At 35.0% G+C, this 27,841-nt stretch overlaps 1 protein-coding gene across 1 annotated transcript in view; it reads left to right on the forward strand.

Annotated features, from left to right (window-relative positions):
• Positions 1-915: 915 nt before the first annotated feature.
• LOC112054805 (uncharacterized) overlaps positions 916-27,841 on the forward strand; it is a 64,358-nt gene continuing 37,432 nt past the window's right edge. Inside the window, exon 1 of the mRNA XM_052891525.1 lies at positions 916-1,606. Coding sequence (XP_052747485.1) covers positions 1,537-1,606 — 70 coding nt within the window. The 5' untranslated portion in view covers positions 916-1,536. The remainder of the gene's footprint in view (positions 1,607-27,841) is intronic.

A 27,841-nucleotide genomic window follows, 5' to 3' on the forward strand; every position in this document is an offset into this window, starting at 1 on the left:
GTTTGGAACATTTGAAAAATACGGGACTTGTTTCGTGGCGCGGAATAGAAGTAAGATTTCCTATTTGCGGCCCGTAGTTATGAATTCATATCGTGAAGATAGGTGGCGCTGCCACCATACGATACGAGACGTAGACACCAAAGTTCAACATTCCATACGGTTCAAATTCAAACCATAAAACTTGTAAATGTATGAAATAAACTTGTCATTATATCGTAATTGATAAACTGGTTGATTAGGAGGTTTGTGCCAAACGATAAAAGTTGCAAAGTTAGTGGAAATAAGGTACTGAATTGGAAAACCACCAGGATTTGACTGCTGGCGGAGTGGGTCGTTGTGGGGCTGTGACAGTGGCGGACTTACCAACAAGCTAAGTTAGCTGGAGCTTAGGAAGGCTTAAGGGGTCGCCAACACGGTCCAAAAATTTACATCATCGTCATCATTATCAACCCACATTCAGCTCACTGTTTAGCTAGTCTGCTCTCAGAATGATAGGGGTTAGACCAATACTCCACCACGCTGGCCCAAAGCGGATTAGTAGACTTCACACACGCAGAGAATTGAGAAAATTTTCTGGTATGCAGGTTTCCTCACGATGTTTTTCCTTCACCGTTAGAGACATGTGATATATAATTTCTTAAAAATTCCAAAAAATTTATCTTACAGAAATAACATAAATTTATACATAGAGAAAATGAGTCTTTTAGTCCTTCTGTGGGTACTTTACGATTTGTGCAGTAACAAATATAAAAATGGCAATTTTATTGCCAGAATTAATGTGATTGCGAAATAGGGTTTCGGCTTTCAGAGGTCAGTAGAGGTGGCAAGAATTGAACAGCCTACTGGAGGAATATTGTTAATCCGCCACTGGGCTGTGACCGTGTGACGCGAAGTGAGCGGCGAGCGCGCGTGAGTCAGTCCGCCGCGTCAGTCTAGCTCCGCGCTCCGGTCAGTCCGTACGTCACGCTCCCGCGTATCGCGCGCGTTAGTTCAAGGCAGCACTGTTTCGACACGCCACTCGCTTGCGAAAGTCTCGCGATGATATACAAGTGAGAGCTCACATCGGACGCTAGGGTATCGCTCACGCGGCGAGCCAGTTCACTAGAGCGAAGACATTCTCACTCGGCCAGGGCAGGGGGGCGCGCGACGCCGTTTTGTCGCACACGCGGGAGCAACGATTCCTACGCATACTTATCGTGTGAGGGCCACGGAAACCAATTTTTAATGTGTCAAGTCAGTATAGCTTATTGCTGCTACGTCAGATCGCAGAGCGCCTCGAGCAGGAACTACAAGGTTATGCAAATGAGTTCTGAACGCTTCTACACAAGGGGTAACCAAAGGACCATTCACAACTTCAATAAACTTTAACGTTCCGTCCGTCGCTGTGTACTGAGTGCTTATCTGTATCGTATTCCTATCCTTTATTATCGTACGGTGTCACGATCGCTAATTGCTAATTACCTGTCGGAGTCGAGTGATAAGGCGCGGAGTTAGTGCACGAGTGATCGCAGAAGCAGATTGGCACCAGCTGGCGCGATGGCGGCCGCGAGCGACGAGACGCTGCTGTCTCGCTGCGAGATACCCATCATCGACCTAGCTCACATAGGTAAGTGGGAGGCCAGCTCTAGTGACTCTGTACCATTTAGCATTATATTTCTAACCTCCAACTAAACAATTCGGGTAGTGACTAGCGTTAGAAAGTATCGAGTTTCACATACTTTCAAAAATGCACCCCAAAAATATACGCGCTACTACACAAGTTTGAAATATCGTATAATCACAAAGGACCGGAAAGTTTACCTGCTCGCATCCCCAATTATAGGTAAACGACTGACTAAAACGTCGACAGCTGAACGAATTTTTAGGAGGGCATTGTTACCCAGAAATTATCTTGAAATCTTAAAAGTTCAAAGACCCGTTCTTCGAAACAACGTTCCATACCCGTAATTTGCAGTTCTGGTTTTTCCTTTTAATTACGTAATTTATAAATTAATGATACGACTGAGAGTGTGTAATAGTCTTAAAATAAATACTGATCAAATCAAATGTCGTTCCCATATCTAAACAGGTGTCAAGATTTCATGAGTCAATATCAACGAATCTAATCTACAATATTCAGCTCATAGAAGTATAAAAAAAATACTGATACGCATTATAATGTACCTAGTCAATAAAACAAACGTCGACAAATATGATAATAAGTGACTACAAAACACAGTCATGAATAGACATGATCCTCCAATCTCAAAATGTTGCTCTCTACCTTTTGAACATCTATAGCATGATCCATTGTTAGGTCCATAAATAGAAAATTAATGATGGCTCAGATGAATATAAAAAAATACATTAAAATAATTAAGTGCTTTGTATCTATCTACTTAAAATAGATTGCTTAATTACTCTATACCACAAAGTTAATGTATGTACTAGGTACATAGAAGTTTAATTTTCAAATGACCAGGTTCTACCGTTTGGCGTTTTGTAGAAAGAGAAACTTTGGTAGCGCTGGGCTATGAAAATGGCGTAGCGTGACTTTCCGCTGCCTGAGACTGAATGGAATTGCCGCTCCTTATTTTTATTATTATTTTATAGTTAAAATATTTTATACTAGCTGACGCCGCGCGGTGGTTTACCCGCATGGTTCCCGTTCCCGTAGGAATGCGGAGATAATATATAGCCTTCCTCGATAAATGAACTATCTAACACTAAAAGAATTTTTCAAATCGGACCAGTGGTTCCTGAGATCAAAGCGCGTTCAATCAAAAACAAACAAACAAACTCTCCAGCTTTATAATATTAGTATAGATAACGGAACTAATTTCGTACAACTTGAAAATAAACATAAATCATCACTGGTTTGGGTGAAGAAATGGCCAACACAGCTTTGGCTATTTCTTCTCATAGAACCCAACATTATTGCAGGCATTAGAGGCATATTTTTGTGCTGTATTTTGCAGGTGGATAGTCGATCAAAAATTTTAGACTTTTCACATCTGATGAGCACTTTTGTATTTTTTATTTTTAATTGTCAAAATGTGTCGTTTGCCACAGCCTCCTTTTGTTTTCCGCCCATGGCATGGCCTAATTACGCTACTGATTTGGTACTTTCTTATGCTTCGTCTCTATCTTCAATAATTAATAAATATAAAAATAAAAACTACCAACGTGACATTGAATAATACAAAAATATACAATTAACACGTATATTTTGCTTCTTTAATACATTCAGATTTAATTCTAATCGACCAGGTAATCCGATAACGGAAACGATAAAGAAATCCAAATTCCGTTGATTTCGACGCAAATAAATATGGCGAAATTGATAAATAATAAGATTGATTATTCCTTTTATAAGTTCAACCGCTTAAGCTTAGATTATAACAAAACCTATGAACAATTTTTTCATTATATTTACCTAATAAAAATAGGCTATATAAGTATATACCTAAAGGATTTCTAAAACCGTACTGAAACGTAGACACCTACATTTTGAATTTTTAAGCCCTTCTAACGTAAACACTCTAAATGTCTGGTATCAAGATCTACCTTTATTTATCTTGTTTTTTTAAATCTGTAGTCTTGTAGACCTACTTGAAATAAATAAATTAGATTAGTTACTTAAATGTACTATTCTTTATAAACAGAATACATTTCAGTGTAAAACTTTGTTCAAATACATTACGATCAAGTAAACGAATACAGGATACAGGGCACATTACAAGGCCATTATACCTGAGTGCTAGGAAACGGAGACAATTCAAACGCGGCAGACAGAAAAAAATAACTTAGGTAAGCGAGGCCAACGACCGGGCGGGCCTTTGTAGCTCCCGGTTCTTGCACGCAACGCGTTGTGCCATCTGCCAGGATGGCTCCCTGTTCCCGTTGCCAACCTCATTATGTTCCGAATGACAAAAACATGCTAAGCGGCTCACTGGTGCCTAACTACAGGAAATCGGTAAGTACAGGTAATCGGTATTATCTTTTAAAATACATCAACGGCTCCCTAACGGACATTGTTTCATATTAAATTCAGCCAATAGCAGCATTTTAAAGAAATTGAAAAAATATCACGTGTATAACGGTTAAGAATACTCATATACATTCATGAGGTAACCTGCATACATGAGAATTTTCTTAATTAAAACGTAAGAAGTCTGCCAATTCTCAGCATAGCATAACCTCTCTCATTCTGAGAAAAGACTCGTGCTCAGTGTGAGCTGAATATTAGTTGTTATTAAATAGCAGGTTCTTCGATAAACAGACTGTCTAGCGCAAAAATAAATTTCTCAATTCGAACCAGTAGCTCTTTATTAGTGCGTTCAACCAAGCAAATAAACAAAATCTCCGACTTTATGATATATATTAATTATTAATAGGATATAATGAAATGTAATTATTATTAATGTCAGAATCAGAAACTCCTGAGACTAGCGCACTCAACCAAACGAATAAACAAACAAACTCTTTAGCTTTATAATATTAATAGTAGTAGGTAATAGTAGGTACGTACTGATTATATTAAATCAATCGTCATTCATATAAATGCGTTTAAATGCCGTACAAAATTAAGCTTATTTATCAAGGTTCTTGCTTACGTCAACTAAAATCTAGAAGGAAATGTCAAACTTCAAGTACCTAGTCTTTAAGTAGGTACACGACAATACTGAGAAATGATCGTTTAATTTAAAAGTATTTCTCAACAAAACGTTGTCATTTTTAAACACAAAGTATGATAAATTATAAAACCAATGCCATAAGTAGGTGCAATATATTAGACAATGCCGAAATGGACTTTAGAAACCTTTAAAGCAGAGGTTCCCAAACTCTTTTATTTATAGACCATTTACTACTTTAACTGAATTTCTGTCCAAAATTCGACAAAAAATATGATTCGGCTGAATCGACCACAAAATAACAGTTTTAAAAAAAATGTGAGAATTCATTACTTAAATAGTTAATTAATTCATTGATTGTGCTGTGAGTGGATGACAAAAAGTAAAATTGTCCAGGGAAAAAGTTATTTCAGCTAACTTTAATTTTTGACATCTACTCACAGCACAACGAAGCAATTAATTCACAAAATATTTTATTTAGAAAACTCCCCATTCTGTATGAAACCAGATACATTTTCGTGGACCCCCGCTTTCGAATCGTGAACCCCCATTTTTATGTCACGTCAAGGTAGACATGCTAACACCTTCTCGGAATATGACGGGACTTTACCTTATAGGTACGACCTTTATCATTCATACCGTTGGCGTTTGCCGATTTCCAAACCGTTGAAGGTCGTTAAATTTGAAATTGATAAGTTCATTACATAGGTAGGCTAGTGTTGCAAACGCTATCAAAACACGTTAAGGTCAGACTCCTACATGATAATTTTTTTAGCAGTCTCGTTTGACGTCATTTCGCCGGTTTAGGTACTTTAATTCACATTTGGTAACAAGAGATCGCATGAATAACAACATTTGGAATAATATCTACATTTCCATTTTAGTGTAATAGGGGAATAACCTATTACGAAATGGTTGCAGAGTGGTCGTATTTAAAGCTCAATAGGCTACTTGCCTCTTTTGTAAACAGTGTTTAAACTGAATTACGGAAGTATTATAAGCTATGTTTTATTTTGTTCCTTCAATAATAACCAGTAAAAAAATTAATATAAATGAAAAAATATTTACGTAAAATTTTTGCCGCCAAAACACAACACATTAGCAAGTGACGTCATTGATAGAGATAACAGCGTTTGCGGTGACGTGATAAAAATACAATTTTGTTTTATAAAAATATTACGACTGTTTTCTAATTGCTTTCTACACTTCTGGACTGAGCTTGTTTTTTTTTTCTTTTCAGTTTTTGTATAATTTATTCAGTCGGGTTTTTTTATTTGTTTAATTAATTTATTTATTATGTATTTGTATTGAATATTTTGGCTAAGGCTTGATAAAACCTAAACAGTTTTTGATAGTGTGGCCCCATTTTTTATTTGCACCAGGGCCCATGGTTACCTATAAAAAAATATACTTCAGCCTATCTTGATGAGTACTGTTTACCAACAAAGAAATTAGAAATGAATGTAGAAAACGCACGTCATTTCATAACTTATTTATTTTAAATTATGTATATAATTTAAAATAAATAAGTTTACTGTTACGTCATTCGCTACAAGGCATCGGTTTGTGATTGGCGCTTGCGGTGACGTGATATAATCACATAATAATAATCACTGCAAATGCCTATCACGCTGTTATCTCTATGATTTTATAAAATTTGTTTATAAAATTTTATATAAAATATATTAACCATATCTAATTGTTTTAAGCTTATTAAGCAGACTTATTTTCATTAATATAAGAACAAGTTATTTATAATTATTATTAGGTGTGAAATGACTAGTGATTTATACCCTCATTTTTAATTTGCTTGTTGGTAAACAGTACTCATCAAGAAAGGCAATATAGCTACGCCACTGTTTTCTAAACGTAGTAAAATTTTAAAAGATTGCTAAGTAAATAGACATACTAATCGTCTCCAAAGAGTTAAAAAATCTTTTGTGGGTTTGGGTGTACTCTTCTATAACAAGATCCCCAAGACTGTGATGGACTTGCCAATGCACAACTTTAAGCAATGTGTTAAAAAAAACATTTACTTAGTCGAGGTTACTACACTATTGATGAGTTCCTTAACGACAAAGGTGCTTGGAGGCCATTGGATCAGCTTCCACCTTCACACAGGAAATAAAACTATAAGAAATTGTAATTTAATTGTTATCAAATGTAAATTGTAATACTGTATGACTTTTTCAAAAGAGCAACTGTTGAGTTTCTTGCCGGTATCTTCTCAGCAGAACCTGCCTTCCGAACCGGTGGTAGAATCTTTACAAATAGTCAACTGACGTGTCAAAAGTGCTTGTAAACTGAGCCTACTTGAAATAAATGAATTTTGAATTTGACTAACCAATAAAGTCACTATCAAATCTGAATCCCTCGTTCGTTAAGTAAATATTTACGCTATACATAAAACTGTTACACCAGTAAAAATAGAGTTGTTTACTATTGCTGCTTTACAAGAGTTATGCCTGCTATTAAAGTAACAACTTTCGACTAATGTAATTACAGAAACTAGTTATAAAACACTTTATAGTTTTATTACTTTGATCAGGTTTCTAGTAAACCAACGTTTAGATGTTTTAATTGAATTTAACAGTTTCGAGTCCATAGCGATTGACAAAATTTGATAAAATTCCTAGAAAATTTAACTTACGTATGTATTTATTTGTTCTTATGTAATTAAATGGTCAAAATCCTACTAATATAAATGCGAAAGTTTGTATGGATTTTTGGATGTATGTTTGGATCTTCGTTACTCTTTAAAGCCGCTGCTACTGAAGCGAATTTTCCGAGATTTGGAATCGAAATAGACTTTACTCTGGATTAACACATAGACTCAAAGTCCATGGTTTCCCGAGATTTACGAAAACTGATGATTTTGATGATATGAATGTTTGTTACTCTTTCACGCCTCAGATATTATAGCTTACACATAGGCCACTTTTTATCCCGGAAAAATCCATGGTTCCCGAGGGGTATGTGAAAAACTAAATTCCACGCGGACGAAGTTGCAGGCGTCCGCTAGTAGTCTATAATTATGTAGAAAAACTTGAATCGGATAGACTAAAACATACATACAGCCGAACGTAGAACCTCCTCCTTTTTGGAAGTCGGTTAAAAACATACATACAGCCGAACGTAGAGCCTCTTCCTTTTTGGAAGTCGGTTGATTACAAAATGAATGTTACGCAGACAGAGGCGAATCATTCTTTTCTGCTTTCTTTCTATCCTTTCTTTTTCCAATTTTCATTAAGCCTTCACTGGCACAAAAGAAGCAGCCCTTATAACGAAGGATTTTTTCTTAACGTTATTTCCTTATAACAACTGTAAACTTTATCTTAAGGATGTCAAGTAAAACACGAATGAAATAAATGTAGGTCATTCCACGCGGTTGAGATCATCCAATTAACACAAAACTGCATCGAGGGCACGACATAGAAATGCGAATAAGTAGATCTCTATACGAATTCTTTTTGTCGTCTTGTCAGTATTAATCAACCTCTTTAAAATGGCTTCATGGTCGTTTTAAACCTCAAATGATAACCATTTGAGGTTTAGAACGTCCATGAAGCCAGCGAAGACAGCAGATAGACAGAGACGCAGACACAGAGCAGACAACGCTAAAAGCTAACGGCTATACACTGTATACTGTATGTTAGGGCTTTTTGATTTTGGTTTTTATTAAAGTTCAAGTCATATTTCTGACACATGTGTTTTGTCTAATACTAGCTGACGCCGCGCGGTTTCACCCACGTGGTTCCGGTTTCCGTAGGAATATGGGAATAATATATAGCTTATAGCCTTCCTCGATAATTGGGCTATCTAACACTGAAAGAATTTTTCAAATCGGACCAGTAGTTCCTGAGATTAGCGCGTTCAATCAATCAAACAAACAAACTCGTCAGCTTTATAATATTAGTATAGATCGGGCGGAGATTGAATCTATCTATGAAAGGGGAATGTCCACCAGCCCATACAACGTTGGCCCAAGAAACCCAGTTACGCCCCCCCATAAAAGTATATGGAGATGATAATATGATGTATAAATAAGGATTTGGTTAAATAATTTTTTTAATAAAAGTTTGCTAGACATAAAAAAAAATATTTTATTTTATCACTCTCACTGCTCAAAAGTACACCGGAGATGAAGTAACGTTAAAGCTGTACATGAATAGATTTATTGTTTTATGTAACCAACAAGCTTAACAAATAAATCAATAAATGAAACAACCAACCAACCAGGCAGTGGCGTGCATATGGTTGTCGATCAGGGTATGCACTAGTAATAAAATTAAGCAAAGTGGAAAAATCTGTATTTACTAATGAAGACAACTCTTAGGATATGCAGTACTTTAATGCATGTATGAAGTGCACACCCACCACTACTTGGAGGCCATTGGATCAGCTTCTACTAGAAGAAATTATTGTAATGATGTTAACAATTGTAAATTATAATATTGTATTACTTTTCTAAAAAAGAGTGACTGTTGAGTTTCTTGCTGACTCTCCTCAGCACAACTTGTCTTCCTATCTGGTGATGAGGTCTGTCTGTCTGTCTGGAGATGGACAAATAGTCACAGCTGGGCACCGATAATTAAATAGTTAACTTCGTTAATCGTTAATCCGCTACAAAAAAAGTTAGCTTCGTTAAACGTTAAAGCGTTACATTCCGGAAGAATTAACGCAAGTTAACGTTAATCGTTAATCCGTTATTATGACTGGTTAATATTGCATTTTTATATGATTGTGTGAGATCCATTCGAAAAATAAAGATGAGCACTGGGGAAAAGTGCCATAATTTGTTTTTAGTTGATTTTAACTATAGTTTTAACATAAATATAGTAATTTGTTGATTTCTTTGAAAAAAAATCTTTCATCATTTCTTACTTGTCTAAATCTTTTAATCGCGTCGCGCGGTAAATAGTAGGCATTGGATTAACGACTAACGGACTTCTGCATATTAACGGAAGTTAACGGGTCCGTTAACATTTTTAAAAGTTAACTTAAAAGTTAATCCGTTATTCAAAATGTTAACTTCGTTAATTAACGATTAACGGATTAACGATTTAATGCCCAGCTATGCAAATAGTCAACCTTATTATTTCAAAAGTGCTTGTTTGCAAAACCAAGGCTTAGTTTACAAGCACTGTAAATAAATGAATTTACAAATGTATTACAGCGAGGAAAACAACATTGATTTGGAGTGTTTGTCGCTATTACATAATTATTTTCCGTTCTTCAGTTGAGCAAGATGCTGCTTTATCAGTCGTTTTCCAGCAATTTTGACAAACTTGGGATGACTCTGGATAACTGAAATAGTAATAAAATATGAAAATCCAGCAAATAATTTAATCAGAGTTTTAAAATTGGTTTACTTAGTGGATTTAATAATGTTATGTTATTCCACAATTTATTCGTCGTCATCATCAACCCATATTCGGCTCACTACTGAGCTCGAGTCTCCTCTCAGAATGATAGGGGTTAGGCCAATAGTCCACCACACTGGCCCAATGCGGATTGGCAGACTTCACACACGCAGAGAATTAAGATAATTCTCTAGTATGTACATATTATTACTGTTTTAAAATTGGTTTAGGGTGTGAAAATGTAACAAACTGACATACAAACTCACAGTTCACATTTAATATTAATCAGGAAAGTAGGATAAATATACTATAATACTTCTATGCACTAAATATTGTTTGAACAAACCATCAACAATGCAAGAAAACCTATGTGCTGTCCTACATCTCACTAGATGTTATGCCTTCTACGCCAGTAATTACACAGTAAATGTACTTTTTAATACAGCAATATTGGTTAGTCATAAAAATACACTGAGCGACACTTCAACACTTATATGGGAAACTACACTCTGTTGTGACTTGACACAATAACATGACAAAAATTATTAAAGTTATACATATTATTTCTTATGAATAATAATCGTTTTTCACATTAAAAATGGATCAAACATTATTTATGCTGCCTGCACCTGCTGTGTACTTGTTTACGAGCATGTTTCAAACAGAATGTATTCGTAAATCGTATTTTCGTGACATTTTATTGACAATTGATGCCAACTATAATAATTTTAATATTGATATTAACATTGATTAATGCAGCGTAAATGTCCTCTTGTATTTACATCTGAGAGCTGAAATAAACTTGCAATTTTTCTGGTTCAGGGTCAACATTATTCGAATTTCGCATTTAACTTCGTGCAAGTTTTATTTATATTATAGCTGTGGTTTGAAAAATTATAATTCGGTTCAAAAAATACTGAAGGTAAACAGAAAACAGACAAAATCAGTAAATTAATTCAATGACATTATCTAATTAATAAAATGAGAATGACATTGACAATTATTGACATCAACAGATTATCTGTCCAAAAGTCAAATCGATGTTGCCATACGAAACACGAAAAATCGAATAACTTCGTATCGATTTCTAATTGAATAATTTTATTACTAGAATAACACGTCATTGTTTTCACCATCTTTTACACGACGCAATGGTTTTTATTGGTTTTCAATAATAAATAAAGTGATTCAAGAAGAAGGTTTATACAAGTAGTTTGTCATGATATTGCGTTTTCACCCGGACAAAATTGCGGACGCCTGCAATTTTATGTCAATGTATTATGTAAACATAATATATTATCTACAATATGTATACTATTTATACATACCTACATAGAAATATATAGAATTTGATTTAGTTAGATCGGATGAAAGGAAAAAGTTATCGGAAGAAAGGGATTGAATATCAACTATTAAGACCACTTTGACCACTTATTTATATCAGCTTAGTATAGCTGTAGCTTGCGCGTTGGCCGATCGTGTAGCTAGCTTATATAGAGTATGGAAAAATTGTATAAAAAAACCGCATTGCACGCGCCGAAGTTACGGGCTTGCGCTACTACTCATATTATATATTATACTAGCTGACGCCGCGCGGTTTACCCGCGTGGTTCCCGTTCCCGTAGGAATGCGGAGATAATATATAGCTTATAGCCTTCCTCGATAAATGGGTTATCTAACACTAAAAGAATTTTTCAAATCGGACCAGTAGTGCCTGAGATTAGCGCGTTCAATCAAAAACAAACAAACAAACTCTCCAGCTTTATAATATTAGTATAGATAGTATTTAAATGGCGTAGTTGGTAATGTTTCGACGCAGTGATCCTATGTTCTTAATGTTATGCTCGATTATTATTATTATCCATTTAAATATCGATTAAACTAAAAAAATCAGTTGAGTTCTTAGTGGTTGGTTATTGCGAAAAATATAATAGGTACTTTGATATCAAGAAACGTTTTATAATGTCGACTATGCAATGGTTTTTAAAGAGTGAGGCAGATATTATAATCAAAAACATTATAATCTATTACAACTTTTGCTTTTCCAGGTGATTTTGTTGTAGAAAAAGATCGATTAATATTATTCGGTTAAAATATTGATTAAACCAAATAAATCACTTAGCTGGCAACACTGTTCATGTTCGTGTCTTCAAAAATGTCATACAACAACTATAATATTGTCAAATATCGTTGTGAAACTTATTTTTTGGGGAAAGTTATAGCAAACCGCTATGGATAAAGTAATTTATTCATTATTAAACAAAAATTATCAAGTATTTTTTAGTTTTATGTAAAGTGGGGGGCGGGGACGAAAGGTCTGGGCCGGGAATGGACATTCCCCTTTTCTTCAACGCTTGAGATGACGCCCTTAAGTTAAATGTCAGTTTACCACATATTAAGCTTTTCGTATTGTTTGTCACACGTACAAGATTTTACATCCAATAAAGCGTCGAAAGCTTGCTAGTGTGACTAAACATAACTTGAATTGACGCTTATTATTTTAAATTTCGAACTTGTACTATATTCCTTCTTATTTTTCCACTATAACTAAAGCTTCGAAGATCGAGTAGGCACAGGTGCGGAATATTCAACTTTAATTACATGGTGATTCGAATCAATTTTCCTAACGTATGAATGATAACAAATTTTTAAATACTCAGAAGTCATTGCTTGGGATAAATATTTATAAATATAATATTATAAGTATATATTAAAAGCACTGACTTCCACTTCGATGTTTATACCTAGTATATTATGTAGTAAAGTCGCGTAGTATAGACTTTGCCGTAATGTTCTGTTTTGACATTAATTTGTCGACATCATTGCTAATTGCCCAAACCTGTCATCGTTAAAAGTTCCTACAGAAATGGGTACGTATAACTAAGTAGTCAAACCCGAAAAGAAAGGGTACAGTTTTAGCACCACTTTCACCAGCGGCAAGGAGCAAAGTCCGTTACGTAGTTATTACTCTCACCAGGAGACAGTTCCAATCCACATCGATATCTTAAGGTATAATTATTTGCCGTGGCTTTAATAATTGATTTAGTTAATCTTCTTTAATCATAAGTTTCTTTGAGGCTTTTGTATGCCTGATGCGGAAAAACAGGAACTAATTTCTCCATTTGTTTGTTAATCACAGATGGCAAATTGTAGACGGAGAAGTGAATAGACGTAGCGTTCATTTTATTCTGTCAAAAAATAAAAACACTTAATGCATTAATTACTCTTTAAAGAAACAAGATAAGGCGATTTGAACGTAACGCGTGGCTGTTTTTATAGAGCTTGAGGTTTATCTGATGAGTGTCAAATGGTTTAGAGTACGTTACGTAGTTGTGATGTGAAATCATGACAAAATCGAAATTTTTTTGACTGACAATAGAGTGCTAGAGTGATCTATTATTTTAGTCTCCGTCTAAGTGGCAAATAATACTTGCTTCTACACAATTCAGGATATTTTATATTTTTAGTATTTTAAACCTAAGTAATATCTACAATCTAAAACGAAAACCGTATAATTTTTAATATATTCTCAGTTCTAATAATGTAAATGATGTCCACAACTAATAATGTGGTGATGTGCATAAAATTTTATGACTGGTGTTTTCAATTCATATACAAATACGAACGATACGTTTCGAACAATACCTTCCAATTCATTTGCAAGTGTATAGAACAATGCCTTAATTTCAGAACTGTCAGGCATTGAAGGCGTGAACTGGAAAATATCGTCAGTAAAATAATATTGTTACCTAAAGCCATTTGACACCATAGAATTCTCATTTCATTTTATAGTTATACAAAGTATTGAGATTACTTTGCATAACATCGAGTGCCTCAGGTTGAGTGGTTTTTACTCGGGTGGGCCACCGACATTATATCTGACAGTAGTGTCAAGTCTAATAAATGAATATAATACAAAAAACATATATAAATAGATATATATATAAATAAATGGATATGTATAATTGTATAGGCTCGGAAATTTTAGATTGACATTTGACTCATGACATTACATCTATCCGACGTAGGTACTTATCTACATTTCTCCGTCTACGACTTCAGTCCATAATTATCTGCGATATAATCAACGAATCACTAGAAATTTAGCCAAGCCTTCCAGAAAATGATATTAGTTTGTTAATGTGCATCATCAACGAATATATGATTCACACGACGCACTGTCGGGCAAATAACGTACTTAGCATGAAATTTAAGCTAATTATTCTTAAACGATTCATCATGATAGCTACATGACGTTGACAATGCAAGTAGGAAATCTATATTAGAACAAGCACCCTACTTACGTGTTAAGTAATCTATTTTGGCAGTCCTTTGTTTTGACGCGCGCACAATGTGCGTCGCTTAGTCATCGTTAGCATCCTTTGTTTGAACTTTGAATTTAAATTGTAATAAGGACAACTTATTGTGTCCATTCCTACTAATTCAGTGTTTAAGGAGTCAGTGTTCTCAAGAAAATAGAAGAAAATATCTAACATTACTTCCGTATCAGATATATTTGTTTCTTAACATCTTACATGCTTATATCGTTCAATGACTACTTGCTTCATAGTATCTATATTTTTTGTAGAAGTAGGTACCTACTTTTTTAATAAGACTAATTGCTTTCTGGTTGCTATTTGCAAAATAAAATATATTTAATTTAATAAATCAAATAAGAAACATTCTTTGCAACAGTTTATCTTCATGGCAAACAAATAACTTTTTCTAACAAATGTACGGACTTGACCCTACGTCTTGTATTGAATGGATGACTTAATTCTTGTACCTCTAGTTACGCTCTAAATCAATATTACAATAGCATCATGCTATGATGCGTGAAATGTCTATTGCCTTGTTTTACATCAAAACGCCTTGTTGAAATTGTTGTCTATTGATTGAGTTGATTTTTTATTAAATATTTAAGAAATCAATAATCATTCTAAACTTCGCTGTTTCTCTTGCTTGCAATGCCTACGAGTATGCAATGGTAATTTTTTGTTCAACAATATATTGTTGTACAATAACAAAAACAATATAATGTCTGTACATACTATATAATTGCCCAACAAATTGCCAATATGAAATACGCATCAAATTTTTTTAAATATTATAAATAATAAATTAAAATGCATTTTCTTGTAACCTGCCTGTCTGTCTGTCTGTCCTGTCATTGTCTATCTACGAACTTGTCTACTTACGAATATTTTTTAATAAAATCATGCTTCCCACGCATTAAGCGAAAAGTTGAAGTACGAGTATGATACGAAAAAAAAGCTGTTGGTAGGATTTGTGGTTTGAACTTACTTTGTCTGTTGAGCTTTTGTAGTTTCTCTTCAAAAAGCTACATTAAAGGTATATCGTCTCTTTGCCGATTCGGCAACAGTGACTGGAGACTCCGTCAGATCACACGCGGGCTTCGATTATGCGCCCTCATGTGACTTATGTTCCCTATTTTTGTGCGGAATGTCCTGGAGCAGACAGGACAAGTTAGGGTACAGTCCACATAATTATATGAGATATTGGAGGGTGGCTTGGCTATAAGTTGCTCACGGCGATTATCCAGATCCCGCCTCCGCCTATCTTCAAAACCAAGGGTACTCCACTGAACATAGGACCTCCACTCTGACCGACATTAAAGCTACTGAATACACAACATACTGATCCAATACAGTACAGCCAGGACGTCATAACTCAAAACTGTAACATGTGCCGGCGCTTCCGCGAATTGAACTCGTTTGTTAGTGTGTTTTTTTTATCTTTCGCCACTCGGAAACTTGCAACTCGGTCAGTAGGTCGACGAATTTGGAAGGATTTTTATGAAGTGATGTGAAATGGCTAGCAGTCTTTAATTTCATTTTTGTACCATGATAGTAGGTAATCGTCTTCAAATTATCTTTTTGTTTAGTTATCTTTTTGTTTAGTTAACTATAAGGGTCCGTTTCACTAAGTATTTGGATAAGTATCGGGTAGCTTATTCACATAAATCTTTGTCACATGACATAAAGTTTGAAAGTGACAAAACTTACGTTTAGGCTATCCAAAGTTACTAGAATTAAATAAACAGGCCATAAATCTACATTGAAGTTGAAGCATTTAACGTTAGACGTTTCATAGGCCATTGCAATTAGCTAACTTAAGCTCAGACCTACTGTATCTAAATCCCCTATAAAAATTTAACCTCTCAAAGCATCAGGACGTACAAAAAGTTTCATTTGTGCACGTCCTGAAATGCTACTGGTCTAAGGCATTTTAATGTAACGCTTAAATTCGTTTGCACATCTTCAACAAGCGGCTCAAGCAATAACTTGGTAAAATTAAAATTATAGTAAGTTAAGCTAAGTTAGACTTTGAAGCTTCTGCGTTAAGTCTACCTTCTATTATATTGCATTAGAAGTCAATCACGTAGTAAGGATAGGTCAATTCCAGTGGCGTAGCGTGCCCTGTATCAAAATTAGATGGCGGGATCCCCTTCCAAATCCAATCCAAAATGACAAATCCCCAAAAATCTCTTTAGTTTTATTTTCTACTAAATCTTACCACAAGTAATTTTGGTTTTGAGTGTGGAAATATTGAAATAAACAATGAAAATGCCTAAATTTCCAATTTTCAAATTTAGCGAAATTTTATGTTTTTTTACGTTTTTTTTTCAGTAGTGAAATTGTGGATAACATTTTACAAATTTTTGCTTTCACACGTAAGGGGCCCCTGTAGTTTAGAGGCCCCGTATCATTTATATACGGCGGTAGCTACGCCTCTGGTCAATTCACTAGAAATTATTGCTCAATACGCTGACAGTGAATAAACTCGATACCCTACAATGGATCCTATCAAGGTTCTTACACGTGCCTTTAATAAAGCGTCGATTAATCATGTTCAGCCAATATGTCGTACAAGTGCAACGAATCGTATGCAGATGCATTGGCTTGAGTGATTGTGCATTTTCAATTGAAATTTTTAATATAAAATGTTTGCGAAACGTGACGTAATTGAAAACCACCAAACCACTTGAACAAATAAACGCTGTCTTTATAATACAACACACTGCGTTATAAATGATATGGTATCTTTTGATATTCTTTCAAATACATACTTTATAATTATCATCATGACGGGTCATCTCGTTGGGACCTTGGGGCGAACCTCATTGTATGGGTAAAACGCGACCCTGGGGTCATGTTTTTCCAATCCTTTTCGGGGCTGAGGTATCTGGAATGGGTTAGTCAGAGTTATAACGTCGTGTGTATGTACTCATACCTACCCCAGTAGCGGATTTACAAATATGCCGTCAGAAGACTATTTTCGCCGCCCTTACTGTCCTCTGAAATTCGACACTATTGTTCGTAAGCATTTTTATTAGATTTTATCTGTCGGTAACATTGCGACTTTTAATATTTTAGTACGTACAGTAGGAGTAGGTAGTTTTCTTTATTTCTGTAATAAAAACTAAGCCTACTTAAAATTGGTAAATCTGGTAAATCCACCGCTGACCTACCCCTCGTGGACCGTTATATACCTACCTAAGTTAATTTCACTCCAAAACTTGAAAGCTAACAGGACACTGAAGTAAACTTGGCGTTGACACTAGCAGGAGTTCCCAAATTATCGCGACCTAGGGGTTGGTCGCGATCCGTTTTTGTTAGGTGGATCGGAGTCGGAGCCCAATCAAGCTTGGGAACCACTGCACTATGTGTATATCTATGTATATCTACAGAGCATTATACAAAGTGTCCTAACTATAACTACTAATAAACGGATACATGTCAGGAAAGTTTTTCAGTTTCTTTAGTCCGCCTTTTGTCAACCCACTCCTACCTATAGTATAAGCCTTAAAAGATTAGTTTTTCAAGAGGCAGCTATAGCCAGACCTCATTTTTATCAATGTAGATTGTGAGCACATACTCATACCATCGGTAAGTTCATCATTAACAACCCATATTCGGCTCACGGAGTACGAGTCTCCTCCTCGTGTGTTCACACGATCAGTTTTATCGGCTGTCAAGCCGTTACCGCTGCAAGCATGTGAGATTACTTGACCGTCAGTGGCTGACATAAGTTAAGGTATTGTTACCCACGTCATTCGCACGAGCCGAGGACAATGGCTCACATGCGGTGCGTCCGTGCTTGTTCTTCTGCAAACATGGAAGTGCGCAAATTGTTAACGTTCCAATATTTAAGTTGGACTTAGAAGGCCTGTTTAACAATGACGATATTGACAGCACCTAAGTCGGAACAAACTTGGCGAAGGTTTGTTTTGTAATAACTTTTATAGAAATTCACACCTCCATAGTCGTTAAAGATGTCCTTTTGCGGTATACCTAATAACTACTTATATGGATTTGTTTATACGATAAGTACTATAAACTATTTATTAAATTATCGTAAACTAATGGTGATAATTAAAGACGTAAACTTCAAAAGCTTTGCAAGTATCAAACACTCAGTCTACGTACGAACTATTGAAAGAAAAAATGTAATAGCTGTGTTTCTTGTTGGAGCTTCTTAATAGATTATGCCTTCCGAATTATTTCAAGTAGGCTCAGTATACAAGCACTTATGATACGATAGTAACTTTATTTACTACAAACACACAAACTTGACATATCAAAAGTTTATTACTTACTTACTACTTATTACTTACTATTTAAAATAAGTAAGTAAACGAATTATTCAAACTGTATTTTTAAAATCCACGACAAACTTAATTTATTACAGTTACAGTTACCTAGATGGTAGGTACATCATATACTAACCTACTCTTATGTAGGTACATGAGAGTAGGTATATGTAGTACCTGTAGGTCTAATAGGATATATTATGTTAATTTTGTGGCAATCCTTCGAAAACTATTAAAGATCGAACTTTAAGGGTTTCTAACGAAGGGTTGAAACTAATGTAATAGAATAGCATAATTACAGTTTGTAATATAAGTATATTGAATTGAAACCTTCCATATTCGCCTACAACAAACTTACAGCGATACAGCTTTATAAAATGTCTATTACTGATTCTCGTTCTATAGTAGATGTAAGGACCGTCGTCCTTACTATAAGATAAGCTATTACTGGCTCATTCCTACACTGGTTTGGCAAGCAGACCGGACAAGACCGCCCCGATCAAGCGCCAGTGATAGACTGTCCCAGTGCCCCCCCCACTACCAATGTACATGAGTATGTAGTATTGTAGGTATCTATTTAGTATACACAAACACTACACTATATATGTACATATATTATGGTTACACATTTGTAAATTAATTTAAGATATAATTTGTTATCAAACATTTAGAAATGATTACTTGACGTAGTGCTCGTGATAAAATTAAACACGACATAATTTATTAGAATGATAAAGAAGTGATGTGGGCATGGAACATGCGAGCTCAGGTGATTGTGATTTATATCATTTGCAGTGACGTGGAATTTACATCAACCTCAAACAGTCATTATAAGCACATCATCATATCAGCCGATAGACGTCCACTGCAGGACATAGGCTTTTTGTAGGGACTTCCAAAAATCACGATTCTGAGCCGCCAGCATCCATCCCTGCGACTCGCTTGATGTCGTCAATCCACCTGGTCGATCAACATTGCGCTTTCTAGTGGGGTCGCCATTCCAGTCTTTACTCTCTTCGAACTATGTGTTCCGCCCATTGCCACTTCAGCTGCGCGACTCGTTGAGCTATGTCGGTGATTTTAATTCTTCTGCGGATTCATTTCTGATTCGATCATGCAGAGATGCTTCAAGATATTATTATAAATATTTGAAGACTAAGCACAGCACCAAAACGCGCAATATTGGTCGACCCTCGACTAGGTAGGCCGAGGACACCAATCGGGTTCCAGAGAGCCGCTGGTTGCCGGCAGCTCGAAGCCGTGACGTATGCAATGCAAGAGGCCAGTGACCGTCCATCGACTGTTAAGGGTGATGATAATGGTGATTTTTAGACTGATCCTGTGATTTCCTCTTATAATGACTATAAGATATAAGTTCAGACATTCCAGTTTCGGTGTACAGCCTTATTACAAGTGATCCTACCGACTGCGCCATTTTTAATATCGGTTACTTTAACTCATAACTTTTTTCATTAGCTTGACTAGTTTATTATGCAACTACCTGCATTATAAGTTACCTTACCTATAAGGATTATCCAATTTCATCATCATCAGCCATCGTGCATCCACTGCTGGACATAGGCCTCTTTTAAGTAGCGCCATCCCGCTCTAGAGCGCTTAGTACTTTAAAAAATGTATGTAGGTACGTTATTTATTACCTTTACTTATTTTTTACTACAGACAACAGATTTAATACATTTCAAATATTATGACCAATAGTTCCGCTCTTCTTCAATCAGTAGGACTGTTGAAAGTAGGTACCTACGACAATGTTAGAATTTAATTAAGACAGAAGCCACCAAAATGATGCAATCATCAATGTCCTATTTAGACGATCGATGTTCTTATTTTCGATGTATCATGTACTGTACTTACATGTAAGTTTACACGTAAGTGCCTACCAACTCAGTATATAGTATAACACTTGTTTTTTCTTATAAAAAATATGTATTACGTAGAGTACCTACTCGTAACTATGCATTTTATCGTAGCTAAGAAGAAATTTCCTCTCCAAATAAAAACATCTAACTTGGGATGTTTCGAATTTGACTCCAGTCTTCTGTTGAAAACTGTTGAAAGAAATATAAGCAAAGTGAGTCGAAGATAATAATTATGATTCACTATCAAATATATGTGTTTATTAACGACAAAAGATATTTGAACAGACGGCCCAGTATTCTTCCAATTATTTTACGATGGTAGAGACACACAGATAGACACAGAGAGAATATATATAGTAAATATATATATATATATACAAACTTAGTATGAAGCTAATAAATTAAACAAGATATATACCACTATTAAAAATTACATATTTTAGCAAAAAAAGATAATCAAGGATTCCAGATCCTTAAGTTGATTATGTACGCTTTACAAAAACCAGCTGGACGCATATTTATTCAAACTGTTTACCTCCACACAATAAATATTAACTAGGTACCTATTACTACTTAATCTTATATTTATGTTCTAAGAAATATTTCTTAAAAGGTTCTAAACTTAGACTGAGCAAACGAGAATGTCCGTTATACCTGTGCCTACCCGTTTATCAAGTTTAATGTTAGACACACACGTTCAAACTCTTTGAATACTTATTTTTATTGGATAGAACAATATATAATCGATTCACTTGGTTCGAAAAACCGGTAATTCACCACCAAGACACAGAAAATCCCTTTACGTCCGTTTCACACAGAAACAAGAGTATCCTTAAAAAAGACTTTGGTTTTTGACTCTACATTGTATTATGTACCTTCAATTGTAAGTTGATAATGATTCATGCAGTATCTAACATCTGTTGGTTTGACACTACACAAAACTCGACTGAGAGAGTTTAGGTTCCAGCAGCCAATATCTCAAATACAGGAGATTATAGTCTAAACGTAAGCCCACGCGTTCTGTATTCCTTCACTATGATAGTCAGATATCCAATGTGACGGTAATCCGCCATATATCAATAATTACGTATAACGTAACACATTGCAATTACTGTAATGTATTAAGATTTTGTTTTATTTATTTCAACTCGTTATTTGTACACCTCGAAAGAGATATATAGGCATTTACTCGCTCAGTAACTGCGAATAAGGTTAGGTTACATACATTTTGACAGAGATAGAGTCAGTGATAGCCCAGTGGATATGATCTCTGTCTCCGATTCCGATCCGGGGCATGCACCTCCTACTTTTCAGTTGTGTGCATTTTAAGAATTTAAATAGCACGTGATTAAATAGCAAAAAATTATGGAAACATCGTGAGGAAACCTGCATTCCAGAGCCTTTTCTTAATTCTCTGCGTGTGTGAAGTCTGCCAATCCGCGTTGGGCCAGACTATTGGCCTAACCCCTCTCATTCTGAGAGAAAACTCGAACTCAGCAGTGAGCCGAATATGTGTTGATAAAGAACGAACGACCATACAATATTGTTTCAATGGAATACTACTTTAATTTGTAATAACATTAAAAACCATGTCGTTTAAAGGACACTTAATGAAACTGAATAGAATAATGCAGGTAAAAGTATCTTATTATTATACTGATAGAGAATCAGGGCCCTGAACGTGTGTGGCTAGCATAAGGCCACTGACATATGACAACCTTGCACGTTTGAACCTTGTGTACTATTATATCCGGAGGCAGGCGCCATGTTTAAAGATCTTCACATTCTTCCATGTCCTTTAGGCTTGGAGGAAATAACAATCGTTACGCCTTGGTTCTGTAATCTACCTACATAATGGTTTCTTATAATCATTTTTTTCTTTATTTGCCATCTTGCAGATTCTTAGACCATTAATAACGGTCTAAGTGCTGATTACCTTGCCTGTAACGCCTGTAATTAAATATATTTATTAATTTAAAAAAATAAATGAATATAAAACCTCAATAACTCCACGGTAAAGCTGCTGGAATCATACCGAGAAGCCGTGGGTTCGATCCCTGCCTACTGGATTATTGTCGTACCCACTTCTTTCAGTCTTTAGGACAAATGACGACATTTTTGTTGAAACAAGGTGCGATATTTCATACAAAAAATAATATATTTTAAATATTAATAACTGAATATTTTAAACTAGCCGACTGCCCGCGGTTTCACCCGCGTAGTTCCCTTGATAATACGGGCAAGAAATATAGCCTTTGACACTCAAACATAACGTGGCTTCCTAAAGGTAAAGAATTTTCAAAATCGGTTCAGTAGATCCAGTGATTACCTTCTACAACACTACAAACTTTACCTCTTTTTAATATTAACATAGAGATAGTAGGTTAGTAAGTTACTTTAGGAAAAAAATACTATACGTGTGTAATAGATGTTAATAATAAAAACGATTTGTCGTACAAATACAAGAGTTACTCGTACCTATCTGCTAAACGCAAGTTAAAAGAGAACGGCAGTTCCCAAATAGATTTCACTTTTCATCCTTGTCAAGTACCTTGATAGGTAGCAGGGGCGATAGATTCTAACAACCCGATTCCTATCGGGTTACCTTATCCTTACATACATTTAATTATTACTGCGGTATAGTTTTTTTCGTGTGTGTAGTTTTGTTTGTTTTAAATAATTATGTTTGTGCTAGATTTTATGTGTATGTGTGTATGTTTGGTGCTGATGTGCTTTTGATTCATCTATCAAGATCTATTAAAATAAAGTTCAATTCGTATGTGAGTAAAAATGTCAAATATATGTAGATTTGTTATTCTGTAACTCGAGTTTTACGGATGTAAATATAATTTCAAGTACTCAGCCAAAAACACATTCAGACTATAAAACATGAACGGGTTACCTATTAGAAAATTTTAGCCTTCGCTACTAATAGGTATCTCTCGCTCTTTATTTATTTTTTCCATTCTTAGAAACACTTTCGAAAATAAAACAGCCAGTGTAGAGATGGTAATCGTGTTTTTTAGAACGACTGCGTCCATTGATTGTCTCGAATGCTTAGCGTTTAATGATGGACCTAACTTTTTACCGTGCAACGAAATGGCGCATTTTTTTGGTCTAAGACGTACGGTACGGTAATAACGAAATGTTTACGTGTAAGAGTCTATAAAAAGAGGTTTTTTAAGCCTTGCGCTATTTGATTTCTTTTACGTTTACAGTTGCGTTTTGCGTTCTACGAATAATAGAGTAGGTATGTCAAATTTTAGAACGGTACGAGTATGTTGAAATTGGCGCCATTGGCGACGAAACTTTTTTTTTTTTTTAATTTTTAATTAAAAACGCAGGTTTTTAATTGTCATTAGGTTTTACTTTTTTCATCTTAGGTTAATTACCAAATTAACTACTTACCTATTTATCTATAGTATAGTATGTATATGATTACGAAGCCAGGAAAAATATGTAGGTACATTCGACATAATTTTCTGTCTATTCAGAAAGCAAATTACTTATACGGAAATTTAGTCGAGTTTATTGCCATACATAGAAAAAATTACATTACGTATTTTATCGCTAAGTAAATACTTAACGAATAAAAGGCTAATTACCTACGTCACTTAAGCACATGGGATTAGAATTTAAGAAGCTTAAACCAGTTTATTGATAATCTGATAAGATTTTTTTATTATAGTATAAAATAACAAAATTAAAAATAATGAATACAATAAATATTATTGTTTTAAAATTAAATTGAATAAGCATACATGGGTAAACCTGGGATTGGCTATAGAGGCTGCTTAGATCAACAACAATAGTATTGTTGATCTAAGGGTTCCGTTATGCCTGCAATCCTTCACATGGGAGCTCTGACCAATTACCATAGGACCTGCCTCGCTAGACGTTACCACTCTGTCAAAATTATATGATCACGATCTAACGTGTTTATACGAACTGCGTCTATAGAATCGATCTTTCATTGTGTTAAAACTACATGTGTGTATTACGATTTAAAGGAGATGGATTCCAGGTCCACTCTTGTACTCCGTATCATTAAAATTTAAAAAATACAAGGATTTTATTAAAATCTAAATAAGTTAATTAAACTAACCAAATAAAAAGAAATAAATAAAATAAAACCTAAGGTTTTGAGTTATATCAAGATGGCGCCCTTGAAGCAACTATGACATGACAATTGACGGCAAACGTCAAATTGACTACTGCATTGAAAACGTCATCAATCCGTCATTTTTACCCTTAATAGTGTTGCATTTCTTGGAAGAGAGTGAATATTATTTCGAAAGAATTAAAGTAAATTCGTAGATTTGTATAATCAAAAAAATATTTTCTTTTATTTCCGCCAGGGCACCATACAATTTTAGACCATCTCCTTTATAGTTGTGTGTAGTGTAAGGACACATGATATACCTATTTGTAGGTGTTCAACATTTTTGAGTGTGAGTTTACCTCGTCTCCTCAAAAAACGACAGACAATTCTGTTCGTGAATTTGGGTGCGATACAAGTCCAAAGGTAATTGGTCTGAGCATGAGAATAACGAAGTACATAGTTATATTTATTAAGCTAGCTAGAGTATGTACCTATATATCTACTTAGCTATATATTGAACAAGTACCTCTTATAATTTTCTGCCTCTTTGAATAGTCTAGTATAGAGTCATAAACATAATGATCTAGATCTGATAAAAGTTTATTGCACGGATTTGATAGTGTTATTGTTTCATAGATATCTATTTTAAACCTATCTAGATACCTACTTACTCTCTATAAATCTATTAGTGTATGTAAATTTCATATGATTTTAGGTACTCATTACATCGTTGTTTATTTCGTCTACCTTATACCAACTTTCAATATTTTTTCGCTTAATAATTGACTTCTCTAATTAAATATGTCCATCAAAGCCGAGGTCTAAAAGTTTATGCACACGACGCTTTTTAAACGTGCCGATGGACGTTACACTCGATTACGGTTTAGGCACAGTAGATATAACAAGGTTTAGGACACTCGGGAAAACAAACCAATCGGCAACAAAGGTACACACTCCCAGTTATTACGTGTTGATAATGGGCTCGTCAAAAATTTGCGTCGTCAGCTCGTGTGAAAAGGTCTTAAGAGACACCGTTTAAAAGACATCACCCTCTACGCTATTCTTCTAGAATCGACTCTTTCTCTGAGAACATTTACGCTCGCGCAAATAAAATGTTGGTGCAGTCCCATAGTGGAGCCTCCAAAAACTCAATCAAAAACAACAAACAAAGAGATGAAATCTGTAAAAACGCATAGGGAAAAGAGACTAAACTTACAAGAAGGACATTTTTTATTCCAGACACTAATTTAAGGGTTGATTGTTCCACGGAATCCTAAAAAAATCAAGTTGACAATCAGCCGGAAATGTAATTACCCGCGATAAGAAAATCATGGCATTGCACGTGTTCGACGTCGTAAATCTGGGATTACAAAGAGTGTAAACATTGCAATGAGCTAAGTAACTAAGACTCTACTAGTGTACGTATACATGTATAGTACGTATTATACGTACGATTATAGAGTTTTTGACAATAGAATTAATAACGTTCAAATTTTTTTTTTTTCTCTGTGGGTAGGCTTAAAGAAAGTAACACATTTAAGTAATCTCTTATATTTTCAATTTTAAAATATATACAAGTGTTATTAAATATATACATATGTACCTGTGAATAGCCTAGGCTTGCCAGCTCCTTTTGGTTATATTTGCACAGGCTTTAAGCTTCTTTTTGTGACAGTGTGCTATTTCACATATCCTAACCTCACTTTTGGTTTTTTTGTTTTCACTGTTACTAAACTTTGTTTAACATGGAGTCTCTAAAAAGTAACATAAACGAAATCAGTGAGCACTTCAACAGAAGAATGGAAGAGTTCCAAAAAGAGTTAAGAGCAGCAATCCCAGCCACAAGTCCAACATCAAATTTAAACTCTCAGTTTCTAGCCTTCCGGACATTTGTTTTGACTGCACTGGAAAATCTGCAACTACAGCTTGAGCTTCTTGGCAAACAACAGGAAGATTTGGAGATGCATTCCAGGCGAAAGATTCTTCTAGTGCACGGAGTTCCAGAAGAAGAAAAAGAGGTTCTAGGAGTTAAAATTTCGACCACCTTGTCTGAGCGCCTTGGGCTGCCGGAGTTGACTCCAGAAGCAATTAGCCGCAGTCATCGCATGGGTCGTCCGGGTGATAAGCCACGGGCTGTTGTTGTCAAATTTAAGGACTTCTCGCTGAAGAATATGGTTTGGTCATCGAAATCTAAGTTGAAAGGCACAGGGGTCACTTTGTCAGAGTTCTTAATTAAAAGCCGCCATTCAATTTTTCTGGCGGCTCGACAACGATTTGGCGTAGCCAAGTGCTGGACAAAGGATGGAAGCATTATAGTGCTTGACCAGACTGGTAAGAGACACCGCATCTCGTCAATGAAAGAGATGAATGCTATCCCGACGTCCACGCAGAATGCCTCTGTGCCTGTTGCTGCTCCTTCAGCCACGGGTGATGCTTCTCGGGACACCAAGGGTGTCAATGCCAGGTTGAAGAGAACGGGCAGGAGATAAGCCGTGTATAGCCGTCTTTCGTATTTCGTGAGCTGTGTTTCTCATTGATCCGTTTTATTTGGTATTATGATTTAATTCACAATTTTAGTTTATGTTTAATTAGTTTGTTTCATTCAATTACTTATTACTTATTAGTTATATTTAGAAAACGCAGGTAAAAATTTAATTTTGCAATTATATTTTGACGTCTGTAATTTTAACACATCACACTGACATTGACGAGAGATAGATCTGTCAAAGATTATTAATCAAAGTCAAAATGACAGTTTGTCTAAGTTTATACCACAGATGTTGCTATATTTTTATAAATCCTCTGAGACTAAAATAGACAATCATATTCTTACTTTAGTTTGCTGTAAATTGTAAGATTGTAGATCTGTTTGTAGTTCTGAATGTTTTTGTACTAGCTTAGTTTATTTTTATTTGTAATTTTGCTGTAACTGATTTTTTTTTTTTTCTCTTGTACTTTAATATACTTTGTTTCTCTTTTTATTTTTGTAAATCTGTGTAAATGTATATATTTCCTGTATATCTTTATTTGGCTGCTGGCGGTTTAGGATAAATAGGTGCATTTTTTTTAGCATTTTTAGACACTTATCATAATTTATTTATTATTATTATAACTATTTTATATATAAATATTTTTGTATTTGTTTTATATTTTTAATTATGTCATGTACCAGTTTAGATAGTGATATATTTTTGTCTATGTCGTCTAGTGATAATAGTTTCCACAGTACATCTTTCCTTCCACTCGATGAAACCCTTGATTCTCACTTC

Source organism: Bicyclus anynana, chromosome 4 (assembly GCF_947172395.1).
Source record: "Bicyclus anynana chromosome 4, ilBicAnyn1.1, whole genome shotgun sequence".
In the NCBI taxonomy this organism is placed as follows: domain Eukaryota; kingdom Metazoa; phylum Arthropoda; class Insecta; order Lepidoptera; family Nymphalidae; genus Bicyclus; species Bicyclus anynana.